This window comes from Hibiscus syriacus, unplaced genomic scaffold, assembly GCF_006381635.1.
Source record: "Hibiscus syriacus cultivar Baekdansim isolate YM2019G1 unplaced genomic scaffold, ASM638163v2 tig00002338_pilon, whole genome shotgun sequence".
NCBI lineage: Eukaryota > Viridiplantae > Streptophyta > Magnoliopsida > Malvales > Malvaceae > Hibiscus > Hibiscus syriacus.
Genome location: NW_024061926.1, coordinates 1 through 21,042, shown reverse-complemented (window position 1 = coordinate 21,042; position 21,042 = coordinate 1). Strand labels below are relative to the sequence as shown.

Genomic DNA, 21,042 nt, shown 5'->3' with positions numbered 1-21,042 from the left:
AGTAACTCAGTGTAACCGAAGGGAAATTAAGTTGATCAATAAACTTAACAGTCAACACTATGTTCTTATCACATAGAATTTTCGTAGTAAATTAATTCTGAGAACGATTCAAACTAAACAGTCGGTTTGATTGCAGAACAAGGCAACCACGAAAGATTGAAAGCTTAGTTTAACCTATACCTTGTATTTGTAAACGAGCTGAGTTGAACTTGAAAAGTTTAAAATTAGGCTCGACTCGAAAACTCGCGAGCTAAAAATTATTAAGCTCAGCTCGAACTCAAAATATAATATTGAAACTCGAATCGAACTCGAAAAGGCTCGAACTCAAAAAAATTTCAAGAGCTCGATCAAAGCTAGAGACTCGAGCTCGATTAAAACTCGATTTTGAGTTCAATTCAAGCTCGAACTCAAACTCGAATTTGAACCTACAAAAATCTTATATTACATTTAAAAATATATTTTTAAAATTTTATAATTATAAATAATGTATTTTTAATATATTTTTAATAATGTAATTTTAAAAAATCAAAAATTATAATATAATATTTTTTTCGAATAACTCGCGAACTTTTCGAGTCGAGTATTAAATAACTCGTTTTAGTTCGTTAAGAATTTGAGTCAAATTCGAGCTCTAGTGTTCATTCGATTCGAGTGTTGATTAAACTTTGACCGAATTAATCTCAAGTAGCTCGCGATCTGTCTCGTCTCATTTACAACCGTAATGATGATCATCAACTTGTTCTCGCTATGCATTTGCATATTTCGTATGTTAACCAGTAAGAGGTAACCCTATGCCTTGAATTTGACCATATCCACGTGATACCAATGGCCAGTATGCCTTCTCCTTTTAAGAGTTTCCAGGCAATCTCTGCCTAGTAGTTAACCATAATGGAAGATGCAATTCATTGGCAAATGAATATAAAACATTAATCAATTCCAACATCATTTCTTGCACACTAGGTTTCCCTTTTCTTTTTCTTTTTTTTTTATAGATGAGATTCTTATTTAACAAGATGGATATTCAATGAAAAAGCAAAATCTAGGTTTTCCACATTCCATACTACCAGTAGTCTGCTAATACAAAACTGGTTAAAAAGTAAATAAATATGGTGGAATATCTAGAATAAGTAATCTACCGGTTTTTATAATCAATTCTCCATATTTTAGTGCATCAGTTTTCATCATCTGAGTCATCAAATGTTATCTTTTTAGCCTTTGGAGCATCAGCAGCAATTTCCTTGAAGTGAGCCCCATATAGCTTGGACTCCTGTGTTAAGACAGGTAAAAAGATGATCAAAGTCCAAGACTTTTTCCCCTTCAGTAATAGAAGAGGTCACAAGACATACCATAAACCACAAAACATTAATGTGAACGTATACAAGGATGCATGTGAGAGAGGGAGAGGTAAAAACAAACCTTCTTCTTGACATGAGTTCCAAATTTCAACAGTGCAGGTGGAACAACCTGCCCAGCTTCTTTGAGAACATTTACCAGTTCTCCAGCAAGTCCCTGCCATAAGCTTGTTACTGCTTGAAATAAAACTGACCATGTTCCATTCACCACTTGTTTAAGGGTAAGATAATTTGTAATAGTTTACCTTATTTTGCTGTGTGAAGAATGTGTGAGCAACACCCTTCCTACCAGCTCTTCCGGTCCTTCCTATCCGGTGCACATAATCCTCTGTAGTGAGAGGAAAACTATAATTGATCACTACTTCAACATCCGGAATATCCAATCCTCTAGCAGCCACATCCGTAGCTACCTGAATCACATGGTGTTAATACGGATCAAAATTTAAGCTAGTTAAATCAACAAGCGTAGAGAAGTTATACTATTTATTATTTACATCAAGTGCCTGAAGGAAGTAGCCAAGTATTACTAAAAAAATTTGCAAACGCCTACTTAAATATCAACATAAAAAACAACACCGGGTAAGCACTGATGTTGCCCACATTGGCTTTCAGCAGAAAGTTGTTACAATAATTTAAAAACAAAATATATAATTTGCAGGAGTATACCATCAAAGGACAGCTTCCTTTCTTGAATAATGATAGAGCCTTGGTGCGATCATTTTGTGCTTTGCGACCATGTATAGAAACAACATTCCAGCCACTAGAAAAATAAAATAAAAAGAACTAAGAAAAGCAAGAAAATGAAATAAAAAGCTAAGTTAAAATTCTGATGCAATAGAGCACGCACGAATGGTTTTGAACTTTTAAACCCAACCAGGAACTATCAAGCAATTCTTATGATATATTTAACTGCACAACTCAAAATCACATGAATAACAAACGATCATGCCAGTGACATGTTGGACTAATATCATCAAATTAGACTGGTTAGCATTATTGCAGATTTTAATAAATAACTCTCGTGCTTAATTTAAAGTAAAAAAAAAACTAAGTCCAGACCTGTAACAATATCAAAGTTCAAAGGCCATTTTAATTTAAGGAAAGAATGGATCTTCAAACTTATTTATTTAACATGAAGTTCATTTAAAAAATAATAATGCTACACTTGATTACATAGATATTAACACAAGAAAAAAGCTTAATTATTACATGAGTTTTAAAATAGTTTGTCATAACATAAGGAAGAATGAGTACAAATCTAAACTTGAAATGATAAAGATGAGTAAAAACTCAAGTAAAAATAATACCTATTCAACATAAGCCATTTGAGTTGCTAAAAATTACCGAGTGAAGTAAGTTTATTGCTAACTCGTGTACAAAAACATGAGGATAAATAACACTCTTACCAAACATAGCACAAGTGCAAACTTTAAATGCTACCCATTCTATTTAGCCAATGAAGAGAAATTACAACACTTATTTTAAATAAGACAAGGGAAGTAAAATTTACCTTCTCTTAAGCATATTTTCAATACGATCTGCTTCTGCCTGGTACAAGACAAACACCAACACCCTATTCCTGATTGAAGTGAAAAACTCTATGTAAAAACTCGACAAGATTTGAAATTAGTATAAGTAAAATAAATAAATAAATAAATAAATATAACATAATAATACAAGTCTAGTCAACTTAAAGTAACAGTATGGGCTTATTATCCCTATAGGTTAATGGCAATAACATAAAACAAAAAAATCAAATTAGATAAATCAATATTCACAAGCTACTAGAATCATAAGGATTTCTTGGATAGCTAACATGATGAAAATTTAAGGTAACCTTGCCCCAATATTTTTTCTGGTTTCAAATCCTCTGATATGTTTAATCTATTTGCAGACTACAATACAATTTCAGACAGAATTATCTAGAGGGCAAACAAATTCACATTCTTGTCAAAACAATCGCCAACTGGAAGAATAAAAAAAGAAGAAAATATTACAATTCAATAGATGTGAGATCAACTACCTCTGAGATTCATGGTATTTCTTGAGCAAATCAGTCAAACGCTCATAACGTGCACGGTCATCCAAAACCTACATATGAAAACAAACTGTTAATATAAGTGTGCATGTGTGTGTACACATACACAATATATTTAATATGAAATATGGTTTAACTGTTAAGTAATATCAAACCTCAACTATCTGCATAACATCATGGTTGGCAGCTAAATCTTCTGAGCCAATCACAACCTGAAAACAAATTCATTATTTCCCCAAATAAATAAGAAATCAAGAAAATGTCACCATGCATGAAGATAAACCTTAACAGGATTAGGGTCCATGTATTCTTGAGCTAACCGGTGAACTGCTGCAGGCCATGTAGCACTGAACATTACCATCTGACGAGCTGCAAAGGTTAAAAGAGACATGAGTCTCTCCAACATAATTGCTCATGCATTACTCTACAAAGATACAGAACAATGTTTCTTAGCTTGATCAAGCTTTACGTTATCAATAATTAGTAGCATTTACACAGAGAAGTTATCAAACCTAAAAGCTCAGGCATCAGAAAAAACTTTAAGCTAAATAGTAGAATAAAATTCCAATGTATCAATCAAGACACATACCAGAACTTGTCTTTCCCAAAATAAAGCAAACATCCTCTTCAAATCCCATGTCAAGCATTCGATCAGCTTCATCTAGGACCTACAAAATATCAATTCACTTTTTTCCTTACTACTTACATGCTCCATCTATTCAAGAAATGGGTTATATAAAAGATGTATCAACCATTAACCTAAGAACCCTAATGGAAGAAATTGAAAAAAGACTAGCAACTATAGCAACGAAATCGACCGGTTCTCCTGATTACATTACACATTCAATTATGCATAAAACAGCCTTTAGTGGCCAAGAATAGGATAATAATAAAGTTTACACAGAAAACATTGCATAATTTCAAGACAAAGTGCAATGCATGAGAGTACTGACAAAGGAGTATTCACTTACCACAAAAGACACCTCAGTAAGCTGACACACCTCCATGGTCATCAAATCCTTCAAACGACCAGGCGTCCCAATGACTACATCCTAAGTTCACAGAAAAATCCATTTACTATTAGCCAATATAAAAGCTTTATACACAAAAAAGTAGAAACATCAATCCTAAAATGTGCTAGCAGCGTAAATTTATTCAAAACAAGCAAAATCGATAAATTGAATTTAACAACCATAATAAAGCATCTAATTGCTAACTACACAGTCCACACCTTTTACACATTCAATGAAATCATGATGCCAGAAAGTTTCAAGTACTACGACTCAACCGGAAAACTAAACAAAGCTTTCGGTTCCACAACCATATTCAGAAGTTCACTAGCTGAGTCACATTGAATATGGCAAAAGATTAAACACCCATTTCAAACATACCATCATTTTGAAAGAAAAAAATATACAGAATAACAAATCTATAGAATTTTAATAAATTAAACAGTTCACCCTGGCCTGCCAGTTCCAAGAACATTTCAACCAAAACAAGGTAAAAAAAAAGATGCATAAGGTAAAAGGAACATGTTAACCAAAAATACTAATGCACACACCAACATATAAAAATAATAGAAATGAGAAATGAAGTAAATTAACTTACAACACCAGACTTCAAAGAAGAAATCTGAGGTCCTTTAGATGTTCCCCCATACAAACAAACGGATTTGACATCACATGCTTGGCCGGCACTACACAAAACATTAAATATCTGCCACCAGAAGATGAAGCCAAAAGACTGGTTAAATTCTAAAGAGAGAAAAAAGCCTTTTTAGATATTATGCACCATCACCGCACATCCAAAAATGGAAGTTCTGCATATACTAAAGTACAAATTGCTAAAGCGAGACCAAGTCAAACAGATTCATACTTGTTCAGCCAACTCTCTTGTAGGGGAAAGCACAAGGCAAAGCGGATTCCTCCCTTTCGAGGATTTACCATTTCTCTTGTTCAATACATGCATCATTGCCGGTACGCCAAATGCTAAAGTCTTGCCTGATCGCACGATAAAACAAATAAACATAACATGAAAAATATCACAAAATAATCAGGAAATTATTAAAACCTAAACCATGTCAAAATTTGCGGCACAAAAATGGAGTACCTGACCCAGTTTTTGCAATTCCAATAAAATCACGACCGTCCAATAAGAAGGGCCAGGCGTGAGCTTGAATGGGAGATGGACTACTAAAATCCTTGCAGCAGTCCAAAACATTTTTTGGTAAATTAGAATTAGCAAATGATTTCAAGGGCACATATTTTGCATCTTCAGCATTCTTTCCGCTCACCACCACCTTTTCCATCCCATCAAATTCAATTGAGTCTACTTTTCCATCTCGGATTTCATTAAATTCCTCATTTTCTTCCTCTTTCTTCTGATTTTTATTCTTCTCTTTCTTCTTCTTCTTCTTCTTCTTAGACTCCTCACCGCTTTCCTCGGGTTCACCTCCTTCGTTGTTTTCTCGTTCTTTCTGTCTCCTTCTCTTGTCTTTCTTGCTCTTTTTTGGCTCGATTTGCTCGTTTTCTAGGTGACTCTGCTTAACATTTTCGTCAACTTGATCTTCGGGTTCTGGAAACTTGTTCTTCTTGCTCTTTTTCTTGGTTTTGAATGCTTGATATCCCGTACTCTCTGGGGCTTGTGGTTCTGTCAAGGGAGTCATTTTCTTTTTCAAACTGCGCTACCAAAAGAACCAAACCCGAAAGCTTCATGAGGTGGGAAGTTGAGATTTTATACTAGGGTTTTAGCTTTGCAAAGCGCGTGCGCCGTTTAACTTGGGCTTTATATTGCGCACACGATAGCCCTTTCTGGGCTTTGGCATGTACTTTAGTTTTGTCCTTTATTTTTTTTAATACAAAAATAAGTGTCTAAATTATATATCGAAAAATATTTTATTTCTTAAAGAATTTTTCGTTAAAAATATGTGTCTAACTTTACAATCATAACCATTTTAGGTGTTGAGGCCATAACTACCGTTTAATTTTACCGTTAAAGAACACTGTCATGCCCTGGTAATTTATACAATTTTATTTAAAATTAAAAAATTAAAATTATATTTTAAAAAACAAAAAATTTATAAAAATTTCTTCGTTCTCTTCTGCCTTCTCCTTTTACCCTTCCCCACAACAAAGCAATGGCGAAGGCAATAGCGGTTCGTTGGTGACGTACACCGCCACCACCACTAACTTCGTCAGTGTCTCGCGACCCCAATCCCAACTAACAATCACCCAAATCAACCTTTGATCGTCACAAAATAGTAAGAACCCAACTATCCCCTCGTCGAATAGCGTTGTTGTTCGCCATGAAGAAAGCTCCGAAGCTTCGGTGAAAACACAACCCAACCGTCAGCCATTGTTTTCGACGATTATGATTGATCCCAACGATCATTAGCCTCACCGTCACCGTCATTGAAGTCCCAACGGAGATGGTGTTGCAGCGACGAAGATGGTGGCCGACCAACAATGGCTGAAAAATGAGTGAAATTATAGATTTTTGGATTTTCGGAGTTGTTTTGCAATTTTAAAAAACACTGGGTTTTTTAATATAAATAAATTAAGTTTTTTTTTGTTTTTTTTCTTTTAAAAAATAACATTTTTATTTAAAAAATCAGAAAATTTTAAAATATAATGGTAGACACCTAAAAGTGTAATGGAGAAAATGTTAAGCACTTATTTTTAACGAAAATTTTTTTAAGCACTAAAACGTTTTTGAGAAATAGTTTAGACACTTATTTTTGTATTAAGCCTTATTTTTTTATAAATTATTTTAACTTTCAACGTTTCACTTTTTATTTAAAATATTTTTTATTAAATGAAAAATTTTAGTTACTAACCGTCAATATATGTTACTCATGTGACATTCTCAATTGGTGATTTAGTATATGTTACATCATTATTTTTTATTAAAGTGACATATGTCACATCATCAATTAAAATATAAAAATATCGCATCAACAATATATGTTGATAACTAGTTAATTAACATTTTTCATCGAATATGAGTTATTTTGACCAAAAATTAAAACGTTAAGACATAAATTGGTTTAAAAATAATAATACTGAACAACGTGACTTGTGCAAATGTTAAAAGATAATTTTTTTTCATTATACTTTTAGGTTTTTATAACATTACTATATTGTTTCAGGTTAAACTTTGGACATATTCAATTTAATATTAAAAAAATAAAATATAATCAAATTTAAGGATACTTTGTTATGTTTACGAAATTCATAAAATTATTTTTTTATATTTGTTATACCTCCAAAGAATATTCCCTGCTAATAAGGACCTCAGAATATCACGTCCTTTAGGCAGAACCATCATAGGTACCTGGAGATATCATGTCATCTCAAACTATAGAGATATTTGTTTTGTATAACTATCATTGCTTAATCATGTTTGATATGCCCTTAATGCTTATGATATGCTAAATCTAGGTACTCCTAGATAATAACTCAAAACATGAATTATAGAAATGAGGTAAGAACATACTAAATGGTAAATCCCTCGTGTGTATCAAGATATGAAGTTCAAGGCTTAACATTGAATAAGTCATATTTAAGTGATGTTGTAGATGATTGCATGTGGCCTGCTTGTTAAGGTTTTGGTGCATGTTATGTTGGGCTTATTTTGTAAATAACGGTAGTATCGGTACTACCATGATGAATATTGATACTACTGTTATAAGTAGTCGGTATTGAATGTAGTATCGGTATCAAAATTGTATTATGATTTTGAAAAACAAAATGAGTATCGATATTGCCTTGAGCAGTATCAGTACTACTGTTAATTTTTAATCTTCCAGCATCGATACTCATTGATACCACATGAACAATATATGTATTATTCTAGTAGTATTAGTACTAGTATGCTTAAAAATAGTTTTTGATCGATTAAAGTTCAAAACCCTTAGAAAATATGTTCCAAAATTATTTCCAATATATGACTTATTTTTTTTGGGAAAAAATAAGGAATAAAATGGAGCTTTTGACTTTAGAAAAAGTTTTTATATCCGAATAACTGAATCAAATATAATCTTAAAATTTGTTTAAATTATTAATACTTTTTGTATATCAAAAATATCAAAGTATGTTCAACAAAGGTATTAATGAGGCGTTCCTTGTGGCTTAAAAAAATATAATTTGCAGAAATTGACCATAGAGCTCCAAAAACTCAAACGTGAATTTTGAAACTTGCATTACAATGAGTGTGTTGATTTTGAAACTCTACACTAAGTTTTGAAACTTAATAGGTAAATTTCAGAACTTCCACATAAGTTTCAAAACTTTATATCATAGCAAGTTTACCGATTCAAAACTTCACCTCAAGTTTCAAAACTCCTTGTCTAAACTTTGAGAAACTGTCAATTTAATCCATTTTGATTAAATTCTTTTTTTGAAATTTCATATGTTTTTTGTGTATGCAAATTGGTTTATGTTTATGATAATTTTGATAGGTTTTCAGGTAGTGAAAATCCTAACACTTGGACGGAGATGTAGTCAGAGGTGTTTTGACTCTCTGATGTAAATACTCTCTATGCTATATTATTCAGTGAATGATCTCATAACTATTGATTGAGCAGAGGTATCTCTACGTAAAGTTTCTCGATGCTAATTACAAAGGTATCACTTACGTGGTTGGAATATTACAATCGGGGAAGGTTGAGCCCATTCCATGCCATTTTCTTTACATTTTGTATAACTCCTCTTGTGGATGATTCAAGAGGTTGTATTAGTATCTCGATGATGTGTAAGGTTAGTAGATCATTCTCGAATCTTTTTGGTTGATCACTGGCAACAACAACAAAGTTACTATAACAATAAATAGGGTGAAGGTTTCTTAGATACCTTAGCCAAATCGGAGGCATATCGACACTCTCGAAGATGTCCAGTTATTGGGTGGAGGTATCTTTATCATGGTAAAATCAAGGAGAAAAGGCAAATTCTTCCTCGCTAGGGTAAATGCATATCAGAACTTTTTGGAGGTAACTTTGAGTTGTATCAGCAAAAATGAGAGGCATCCTTACATCAACCAGACTTCTAGGGGCATCTCAACGGTTCTAGGGTGGGTGCTTCACAATATTTCATTAGAGTAAAGGCTCTTGACTATTTTGGTTGGGTTTAGGATGTAATCCTATAGCATGAGTCATCTTAATTCTTCTTGGTTAGGTTGAGGAGGTTGCTCATTCTGCGATAATGCATTGCAGTGGGCGCAAAGGTATCTCAATGCGTACCATTAGGGATGACAAACGGGCGGGTCGGGTGCGGATACCCCCTCCCCCATCCCCATACCCACCTAATATTTTTCAATACACCACCGGCCCACCACCCATGTGTCGAAACGATTTTTGTAACCGGGGCGGGACTTTTGAAAACCGCGTCATTTTTAATTATTATCTTTTCAATTGGATTTTTAATTAAAAACAGTGCGATTTTAGAAAACCTCTCGTTTCGAAAAATTGGAAATTCCTTTACGATAAAAATATAAGGTTCGAGGAGTCGCCACCAATCTTTGATTAGGGTGTGATTGGGCACCCAAAAACATTGTCATTTTAAATAAAAATTAATTTTAATTAAAACGACAAATTTACGGTCTACGTTACCAAAATCCAAGTTCGGGAGTCGGTTACGCGTGGGGAAGGATTAGCACCCCCACAACGCTCTAAATCGGTACCTAGTTGATTAATTAATTTCTTTGCAACGAATTTCACAAGTTCAAATTTAATTTGATTAATGATCCCTTTAAACAACAAACATGCAAATTTGCAACATTCAAAGCAACAAAATAGATTTAATTTAAAATTACCAAGGCATTAGAAAGATAAAGAATATTCGATTATTTAAAAATATCGAGACCAGATCTTTAGTTCAGTTCTAACAACCTTTTCTCGAAAAGTTTAAATAGTCGAATATTTCCTTTTCTTTCGCTCCCAAATTTTACAATGATATATCCAAATTTAATTAGGCGTTACTGACGGGATACCATTTTAATTTAAAATCGTCAAAACAACTTTCCTGTAAGTTAAGAAAAGCCATTCTGATAATTTTAGATTAAAAGGGCATTACCCTTAATTCCGATTATGTGATTAGATCGAGTTATGCACACGAGATTAACATGCTTTTTTTTAAAAAAAAAACAACAACTAAACAAAAGTGTACTGACAACATACTCGGAATACTATACATGCATACATTTAAAATAAATCTAAATTAAACTTACGAACATGGATAAAATATTAAACAAAGGGGCTAAAATGTAAAGAACACAAAAGACAGGCTCTTTTCATAACATTTTCATTTCTGGGCAGTCCAAACATGATACAACCAAAATACTACATAGGATCAAAATGCAAGTTTCTAAAACTATGCATCCAATGTAAAAACACACAAAATGGCCCCAACATGAATTTGGACTATCATGAAAAACGCTGAAAATCATGCAACAAAATCAAAAGATAATAAAGTTCAGTATAGGGACCAAATCGAAATGAAACAAGGTTGGGATGGCCACGCTAGACATTAACCCCATTTCCTAAAACGCACAGTTTTCCCCTCAGCTATCAAAACGCTACCGTTTTGGACCTAAACGAAACGACGCCGTTCTGGCGTTCTGTTATATAGGTTATTAGGGTAAAATCTGAAACCCTAAATCACTTTAACCCCTCATCCTCCAAACATACCCGCCGCTCTTCTCTGATTTCCTCTCAATCTCTCCTTCTTCAACCTTCAAACCCCAGACGAAGCATAGCCACCGCCGTGGCCACCGCCGTCTAATGGCTCTGATGAGGAGCCAAGACGTCCACTAAACTCCCTCCGACGACAACCCCTTCAAATACCAACCTAAACCGGCGACCTAAACCCAAACTAAACTTGAAAACCCAACCGGCTTCACCCTCTAGTAACCTCATAACACTACGGCCACCGTGACCTCTTACCTCCCCGGAGGCCTCCGATGAGCAACCTTGACCAGAAACCTACCTAGAACCTAATCCAATAACGATGGCCTAACCCCAATCTACCCCTTCAGCTTCCAACTCCAGACCCAAAACGCACATGCACACTTAAACCAACCAGAAACCAACGAAGGGTGAAGGGTTTACCTTCGATTCGACGAGACACTGCCTCCTAATGAGGGCGACGAGGGTCTTTACAGACGAGAAAGGTACGTGTCGTTATAATTTTTGTGTTTTCTTCTTGGATGGTTGCTTGGTCTATATTCCGATTTTTTTCCGTTGTTGATGGCTGGTAGTTTGCTTTTTTAGTTCGTTTCTTCTTCCTTTGCTGATGACTCCCCCTTTTGATGATAACTGTTGATAAAAAGACCCTCTTTTCTTGCGTTTTGTTTTGTTTTTGTCTTTGTGCTCTGTCTCTTGTTTGGTGTGCTTGCAGGTCACGGGTGCGAGCTGGTCACGGGCTTCAGGGAGGACTCTGTGAGTCTGCGCAGTCGGTGAAAGCTGACTGGTGGAGACGAACGGTCGACAGAGGCTCATTCTGGACGTGGAAGGCGGCGCTGGGCATAGGGCAAAAACCCTAATGGTCCTTTAATCTGGACCGTTGGATTAGAAGCAGATCCAACAGTCCAGGGTGAGCGGCGGCTAGAACCAGAAGTTGGAAACCCTAACGGGTTTTAGGGTTCTCTTATACTTTGGCCTGTTTGGTCTGGCCCGTTTTAGTTGTAACTCTGGTGTAGGCCCTGTAATAGTAAAAATAAATATACTTAGTCCATGTTATAAATTATTATTATTTTTTATTGCAATTTTATGTCATACATTTTCATGTTAATAACTAACAAATACCAAACTTATGCTAATAACCCTAATAACGATAATAGTAAAACCCAATTAAAATTAAATAACGCCCGGACAAATCGAGCATCTACAGCTGCCCCTCTTTGTTCTTTATCGTGCAACGAGAATAGAGCAAAGATCACTAGATGTTCAAATTTGTCCGACCATGAGAACTTTGATAGACTCATCCGTTCCACTATTCCTCTAGGGTGAGTGAGAGTTGAAAAAATCTTCTGAAAACGGGTTCGCTTCCTCTTTCTCCAAGAGAATAGAACTCGAACATTTTCAAAAACCTCCATAGTCCTTCAGAGAGTATAAGACTCGAACAATCTTTAACAATCGCGTCTGCCCCCTATTTCTTCAGAGAGTATAAGACTCGAATAATCTTCAATGATCACTTATGCCCCCCATTTCTTCAGAGAGTATAAGACTCACAATCTTCATCAATCGCGTCTGCCCCCTATTTCGTCAGAGAGTATAAGACTCGAACAATCTTCAACGATCGCGTCTGCCCCCTATTTCTTCAGAGAGTATAAGACCCACAATCTTCATCAATCGCGTCTTCCCCCTATTTCTTCAGAGAGTATAAGACCCGAACAATCTTCAATAATCGTGTCCGCCCCCTATTTCTTCAGAGAGTATAAGACTCGAACAATCTTCAACGATCGCGTCTGCCCTCTATTTCTTCAAAGAGTAAGACCCGAACAATCTTCAGCAATCGTATCCACCCCCTATTTCCTCAGAGAGTATAAGACTCGAACAATCTTCAACTATCGCGTCTCCCCCCTATTTCTTCAGAGAGTATAAGACTTGAACAATCTTCAATGATCGCGTTCGCCCCTTATTTCTTCAGAGAGTATGAGACTTGAACAATCTTCAACGATCGTGTCCGCCCCCTATTTCCTCAGAGAGTATAAGACTCGAACAATCTTCAACTATCGCGTCTCCCCCTATTTCTTCAGAGAGTATAAGACTTGAACAATCTTCAACGATCGCGTCCGCCCCCTATTCCTTCAGAGAGTATGAGACTTGAACAATCTTCAACGATCGTGGGGAACCTGTAGATATTTTAAATCATCATGCAATGCTATGCTCCTATTCATGCCTACGATGTATGCAATTATGCAATTTAATGCACTTTCTTCAAAGGAACACCATCTCTCGACGGATCTTGGTTTTGTCTTGGGCACAAAACATTTGACCAGTTCACCCCATCTAATAATCTCAAAACCATAACTTTCGGCTTGACATGACTTTGACTCCTTTCTTTCTTGAAACCCACTAGTACACATGACCAACTTCTTGATAAATGACAATTTCTTTGGGTCATCTATTAATGGCTGAGATTGTCTATGAATTCCAAAGTTTTAGCTTTTCGCAACCATACAAGCTTATGGGTAAAACCATTGTTAGCTTCAGAATACCTGCATTTCCAAAACCTTTTGCATAATATACAAAATGATCTCATGTACCACAAGTTAAGCTATGCGTTTTAACTTTTTCAAAATTAGATGCTTGTAAAAGGGAAATTGAGAAGGGAAAATATCTCTTTACTTATATAAATGCAGAGAATTTTTAGGCAACTACATGACAAACTTTTAATCGGAAAAGAACAAAATGATAGGTGTCTTCAAATATCAATAACACAAATGCTTTTGAACTGGCACGCCGTCAGAATGACTCGAGTGTAGCTTCTGTCAAAAGGATCTCCAAAATGGTGATGACACCTAAGAGTGCGAAACTCTTTCTGAACCCCAAAATCTCCCATTATTGGATGCCATAAACCAATATTGAATCTCACGTGCATTCAATTTCTCCTCTGGTTGTCCCCATCGAGACTCATTAATCTTTGGTCTCAACCCCAATGGCCATTGTCGTTACCCATGTCAGGAGCTCTTCCTACTCCCCAAAACAATTCAGATCCTCCACCATACACGAACTCTGAATTTAAAACTCAAGTCACCCTTTACGGGTTTTCGACTCGACCTCCTTTGGTTTCAAGACGCCCTTTTCGAGTTTTTATCTTGAACCCTCATTTTTTCATTTTTTTCATTCATTTTTTATTTTTTTTATTATTTTATTATTATTTTTTTATTTTTTCACTTATTTTTCTTCTTCTTTTTCTTCAAGCAAAATACTTCTTAACTGCGTCAGAATTCACTGGATAAGGTAATTCAGACACATCCATCTCAGTTAAGACTAGAGCTCCCCCAGAGAAGGCTTTCTTGACAACATAGGGTCCTTCCCACTTGGGCATCCATTTCCCTCGGAAATCTTTTTGAATGGGCAATATCCTCATGAGCACCAAATCTCCTTCGTGGATTTCTCGAGGGCGAACTTTCTTATCATGTGCTCGTATCATCCGCTTCTGGTATATCTGACCGTGACAAATAGCCTTCAATCTCTTTTCTTCAATCAGATTCAATTGGTCATATCTGGCCTGTACCCATTCTGCCTCATTTAGCTTCACCTCTGATAAAACCCGGAGCGAGGGAATTTCCACTTCAATAGGGAGGACAGCTTCCATCCCATAAACTAGAGAAAACGGAGTTGCCCCAGTTGACGTCCGTACAGAAGTCCGATAGGCAAACAAAGCAAATGGCAACTTCTCATGCCAATCTTTATAAGTTTCAGTCATCTTCTCTATAAGCCCTCTTAATGTTCTTATTAGCCGCCTCCGCTGCCCCATTCATCTTTGGGCGATAAACCGTGGAATTATGATGCTTTATTTTGAATTGCTCACATACAGATTTCATCATCTTGTTGTTTAAGTTCAATGCATTGTCAGAGATAATTCTCTCTGGTAAGCCATATCTGCAGATGATTTCCTTCTTCAAGAACCTACATATCGTTGACTGGGTAACACTTGCATAGGAAGCTCCTTCTACCCACTTGGTGAAGTAATCTATTGCTACCAGAATGAAGCGATGACCATTTGACGCTTTTGGAAAAATTTGCCCAATAACATCCATGCCCCACATAGAAAACGGCCACGGAGCTATCATCACATGCAACGGATGAGGAGGGGTGTGCATTCTATCCCCATAAATCTGACACTTATGACACTTTCGGGCATAATTGATGCAATCAGTTTCCATAGTTGACCAATAATACCCAAATCTCATAATCTATCTGGCCATTACATGCCCATTAGCATGGGTGCCACATATTCCTTCATGTACTTCTTCAAGAATCATTTTTGCTTCTTTAGTGTCCACACACCTTAATAAGACCTGATCCATGCTTTTCTTATATAAGATCTCACCATTAAGCACATACCCTGCTGCCATTCTTCTAATGGTCCTTTTGTCATTCTCAGTTGCCTGTTCGGGGTAACTTTGATATCTTATATACTGGAAGATATCATAGTACCAAGGTCCTTCATCATCTTCTTCTTCAATGCTAAAGCAGTGGGCTGGATACTCATAAGCCTTCATCTCAATAGGCATCATATTTGAATGCTCGTTCATCTTAAAGGCCGCTGCCAAAGTAGCCAAGGCGTCAGCCATTTGATTTTCTTCTCTGGGGAGGTAATTGAAAGTCACTTCTTCAAATTCTTCAATAAGTCCCAGAACTAATTTACGATATTCCATAAGTTTGGGATCTTTAGTTTCCCATTCTCCTCTGAGCTGGTAAATTACCAAAGCTGAATCCCCATATACCCTCAGCATTTTTGCTTTGAGTTCAATAGCTGCTCTAAAACCCATAACACAAGCCTCATATTCAGCCATATTGTTTGTACAATCAAAATTGAGCCGACTGGTAAAAGGATAATGCTCTTCACTTGGTGAGACCAAGATTGCCCCAATCCCATGCCCCAAGGCGTTTGAAGCACCATCAAAGTTCATCTTCCAGTATTTACCAGTGAGAGCAATTGTTTCTTCCTCCGAGATAGCCATTAAATCCTCATCCGGAAAATCGAAGTTCAACTGTTCATATTCTTCTGAAGCCCTACTCGCAATGAATTCTGCTATGTCGCTCCCTTTAACTGCCTTCTGGCTTACATACTGGATATCAAATTCGGACAACAGGATTTGCCAACGGGCTAACCTTCCAGACAATGCAGGTACCCCCATTAGATACTTTAAAGGGTCCAGCTTAGATATGAGCCAGGTAGTATGATACAACATATACTGTCTAAGTCTTCTGGTAGCCCACACTAAAGCGCAACACAATTTTTCAATTAGTGAGTATCTGGCCTCACACTCAGCGAACTTCTTACTGAGATAATAGATAGCCTCTCCCTCTTCTCAGTTTGATCATGTTGCCCCACACATCCCATTGAATTGTCATAAACGGACAAGTAAAGAATTAAAGGCTTTCCTGGGATAGGTGGCGCTAGGGTCGGAGTATTCGAAAGATATCTTACTGCCTCAAAAGCCTCTTGACAATCCTCACTCCATTCTCCTGAATTATTCTTACGAAGAAGGCGGAATATGGGATCACATTTTTCGGTCAGCTGCGAGATAAACCGAGCGATATAATTTAATCTCCCCAAAAATCCTCGAACCTCTTTCTGTGTTCTTGGGGCTGGCAAATCTTTAATGGCTTTTACTTTATCGGGATCTATTTCAATTCCCTTTCGGCTCACTACGAATCCCAACAGTTTTCCCGATATCACCCCAAAAGTACACTTATTTGGGTTAAGTTTTAGTTGGCACTTCTTTAATCTTTGAAAGAGCTTCCTCAATTCTTGATATGTTCCTCCTCCGTCTTGGCTTTGACAATCATATCATCGACATAGACTTCAATTCTTTATGCATCATGTCATGAAACAACGTCACCATGGCCCTCTGATAGGTTGCCCCTGCATTCTTTAATCCAAACGGCATGACTTTATAACAGAACGTCCCCCATATAGTGACAAACGTTGTTTTCTCCATATCTTCAGGGTACATTTTAATTTGATTATAGCCGGGGAAACCATCCATAAATGAGAATAAGGAATTTCCAGCAGTATTGTCCACTAACGTGTCTATATGTGGCAAAGGAAAATTATCCTTTGGACTAGCTCTATTCAGATCTCTATAGTCGACACACATTCGTACCCTCCCATCCTTCTTTGGTACTGGGACAATATTTTCTACCCACTCAGGATATTTGGCCACTGTGAGAAACCCATCATCAAATTGTTTCTTCACTTCTTCTTTAATCTTGAGCAGCATCTCGGGTCTCATTCTTCTCAGTTTCTGTTGTACGGGCTTACAATCAGGCTTTATCGTAATTTATGGACAACCAATTCTGTATCCCTGGCATATCTCGTATGACCAAGCAAATACATCCTTGAATTCTTGAAGTAATTCTATCAAGCTTTGCCTTCCTTCAGCAGACAGGGTGGTACCAATCTTTACTTCCCTTCTATCCTCATCTATACCCAGGTTCAAGATCTCTGTAAGCTCTTCATGAGGCAGAATCTGCTCATCTTCCTGTTCCACCACCTTTAGTAATTCTGAGGGTGGTTCACATCCCTCATCATCATCACAACCTTCGATTTCCCCTTGACATATGGGCATCTCGAAATCAATCTCCAGGTCAGAGTCATTAGCATTCGTATTATTGATATCTGAGTTCCTGAAAGGATAACGAAAAAGAAGATATATATACATATATACATATGGGAGAATCTTTTCCCATATAAACAAATAGAAAGAAATAATATATGCGTATATTCAAACAAAAATGCATGAGGAAATGTTTGTCATTTGGGAATTAACAAAACACATCTTTTATTGAAAGCAAGTAAAAACACACAACTTAACCCTTTACATCAAATCACCTATTGTCCCAGGGTATGAACAATAGGTAAGAGTTCTAGTGTATTGCTCTGCAAAAGATTTGTAAACTACAGGCAATTCCTCCGCGGTCCAGTTGTTCAACACAAAGCCCGGTGGCACAGGGTAAATGCCCGTAGCTCTCATTTCTTTGAACTCCTCATCGGTTATGACATTAATGCCCAAGTCCTCCAAGGCATTCTCAACTATCACTTTACTGCTTTCCAAAGTCCCTTGAAACATATATCCTCCTGATATGAAAATGCTGCTCAATGGCGGGAATGTCATGAGCTCCCAGCTTGGGTCCTCACCAGTCAATCTTGCCTTTCTCAATTCCTGAATCTTCTTGATGCTTCTCAGTTTTTCTTTTAAAGTCGGCTGATACCCTAAACCGAACCTGTCTCTTTTAGTTACAGGGTAGATTGGGCCCACCATTCCTTACAACCGACGTCCAAACCCTTTGCCAATTTTTGCTCCTCTTCCAAGAGTCAGCTTAAGCCCCATTTTGGTGCAGTTTGACAATCTAGGCTTCGGGATCTTCTTTCCTTCTGCCACAAACATGGGACATTTCCAACGATCTGAAAGAACATTCAACAGCTTGCTCTTCCACTTCAACTTATGGAGCAGTAGTAGAAACCGAAGCAATAATGTCTTCTTCAGCATGAATGCATATAAGCCTCCCATCAATTGCAAATTTTATCCTTTGGTGCAACGTTGACGGAACCGCACCGGCCTGATGAATCCAGGGCCTTCCCAATAAACAGTTGTATGTAGGCATGATGTCAATCACAAGAAACTCCACTTCGTATATCGTCGGGCCAATAGTCAAAGGGATATCAATCTTGCCTAGAACTTCTCTCTTCGTTCCATCAAAAGCTCGAACCACACTTTGACAGCTTCTCATCAGGGTGCTGTCCACTGGTAGTTTTTTCAGGGTCACCAAGGGCATCACATTTAACGCCGAACCGTTATCTATCAGTACTCTGGATAGAACATGCCCTTTGCACCTAACTGTGATGTGTAGAGCCTTATGATTGCCAATCATCCCAGAAGGGATCTCGTCCTCAGAAAAAGATAAAAAATTATTGTCCTGGATGTTGGCAACTAGTCGGTCCAGCTTTTCTGTGGGTATCTCCTTCGGGACAAAGGTTTGGTTTAAAACTTTTAACAGGGCGTTGCGATGAGCCTCTGAACTCAGAAGAAGTGATAGGACAGAAATACGGGCAGGCAGCTTGTGCAGTTGCTCAACAATACTGTATTCACTATGTTTCAAAAATTTTAAAAATTCCATCGCTTCATTCTCCGTTACTGGCTCATTGACGATGGGTTCATCTTCTCTTATCTGCACATCGATACTTTTTCCTTTCTCGACAGCAATCTTTTTCTCAGGTTCTTTGTTATAACATCTACCACTCCTGGTCATGTGTCCCACTTCATCTACCTCTTCCTGTTGCTTTGTCACCTCTCCTATTTGACAAGTATATCTCCAGGGTACCTGTTTATTGTCTTTGTACGGGAACGGAGAGGGGGGGTGTAATAATCACCTTTGGAGCTACCTTCTCAGCCACTCGATTCTTGGGAGTAATGACGAGGGGACAAGCTATAGACCCCTTTGGATGATCCCTCAGAGGCGTAAACTTACGCATCTTCTTTCTCAGCCACTTCTTTGAAGAACTCGATTTCCTTACTATCCATCATCTCTTGTACCAGCCCTAAGAAATCCGAACACTGTTGTATACTGTGTCTTGTGCAGTTATGGTAGTGGCACATCTCTTTATTGTTGAACTATTCACATGGCAGATTAGTCTTTAATAGTCCTACCTTGACCATTTGGCACCACACCCAAGACATGGGTGACATCACCTCACTAATATTTTTTACAGTAATTCTTCCTTTCTCTTCAGCGACTGCATTAATCCCGGCTCCTACATGGTTTGGCAATGGATTCTGGGCTATGTTTGGCTGTTCACTGTCACCAAAATTGATGACGTTTCTTCTCCTCAGAGCTTGGACGACCTTTTTGAAAGCAGGACAATTTTCAATAGAATGTCCGGAAACCCCTGCATGGTATTCGCACTTAGCACTACCATCATACCACTTGGGATACGGGGGTTGTATAGGGTCCACATGATAAGGTGAGACTACATGTCGATCATATAATTCGTGGAATAACTCCTTATAAGTCATAGGAATCAGATCAAATTGAGGCCTCTCTCTCCTTGGATCTCTTGCCCCTTGTCTATTATCAATTTGGGGTGATGCTACCATTCCCTGTGGTCTGGACACTGTGATATTATGGGAATCATATTGCCTTACGTTGCTGACTTCGTTTTCCTTCTTCCTCATCGGTTGTTTCTTGCTGGAATCTCCTCCCTCAAGCTTCCCGCTTTTAATCGCCATTTCAATCATTTCTCCCACCGTAACTATATCAGCAAAACTTCGAGAAGGATTACCAACAAAATGTGAGAAAAATGGAGCCTTCAAGGTATTAACAAAAAGTAGGTTCGTTTCCTCCTCTACCAACGGTAGGTGGACTTGTACTGCTACCTCTCTCCACCTCTGAGCATATTGTCTGAAACTTTTATTATGCTTTTTCTCCATTGCTTGCAGCACCAATCTGTTAGGCCTGACGTCCTTCACATGCTTATACTGGTCAAGAAAAGATTTGGCCAGGTCTTTCCATGTCCTGACATCAACTCTCCTTAGTTGATTATACCATCGCAATGCTGAGCCTACTAAACTTTCCTGGAAACAGTGGATCAACAGCTGGTCCCCTACGTACCAGTCATTTCCTGCAGAACATTGTGATATGGGCAGAAGGGCATTGGGTACCGTCGTATTTATCGAAGTCAGGAGTTTTGAACTTGGGAGGTAGGACCAATCAGGAACTAAACTCAGTTCCTTAGCGTCGAGACCATAGCGCTCCTCTGCAAACAACTTGTTTTCGCTCTTCTTTGCTTCTTCATCAAGGTCCGGGACCTGGTGATATGGGCTTTCTTCGGGATGCGAACAAGATCCCGGTTGCGGATTAACTGCAATGCCGTCAGGATTTATGTGTACTTTGGTATGGATAGATGTTCCTTGGATATCGGA

At 37.4% G+C, this 21,042-nt stretch overlaps 1 protein-coding gene across 1 annotated transcript; it reads right to left on the bottom strand.

The window, feature by feature from the left end:
• Positions 1-1,020: 1,020 nt before the first annotated feature.
• LOC120145019 (DEAD-box ATP-dependent RNA helicase 5-like) lies at positions 1,021-6,153 on the bottom strand. Its single transcript, XM_039158937.1, has 13 exons — positions 5,500-6,153; positions 5,266-5,390; positions 4,999-5,106; positions 4,362-4,442; positions 3,980-4,058; positions 3,674-3,759; positions 3,546-3,602; positions 3,376-3,443; positions 2,863-2,931; positions 2,019-2,112; positions 1,598-1,762; positions 1,417-1,509; positions 1,021-1,267 (listed from the first exon to the last, which is right to left on the bottom strand). The coding sequence occupies exons 1-13, from the start codon at positions 6,053-6,055 to the stop codon at positions 1,172-1,174; spliced, it is 1,677 nt and encodes a 558-aa protein (XP_039014868.1). The 5' UTR covers positions 6,056-6,153; the 3' UTR covers positions 1,021-1,171.
• Between the last annotated feature and the right edge of the window lie 14,889 nt (positions 6,154-21,042).

Coding starts and splice junctions, on each gene's coding strand:
- LOC120145019 (XM_039158937.1), bottom strand. CDS start 6,055: ATGACTCCCTTGACAGAACCACAAGCCCCAGAGAGTACGGGATATCAA. Junction 3,603..3,673: donor TGGACCCTAATCCTGTTAAG/GTTTATCTTCAT, acceptor ATTTGTTTTCAG/GTTGTGATTGGCTCAGAAGA. Junction 3,444..3,545: donor ATGTTATGCAGATAGTTGAG/GTTTGATATTAC, acceptor TTTCATATGTAG/GTTTTGGATGACCGTGCACG.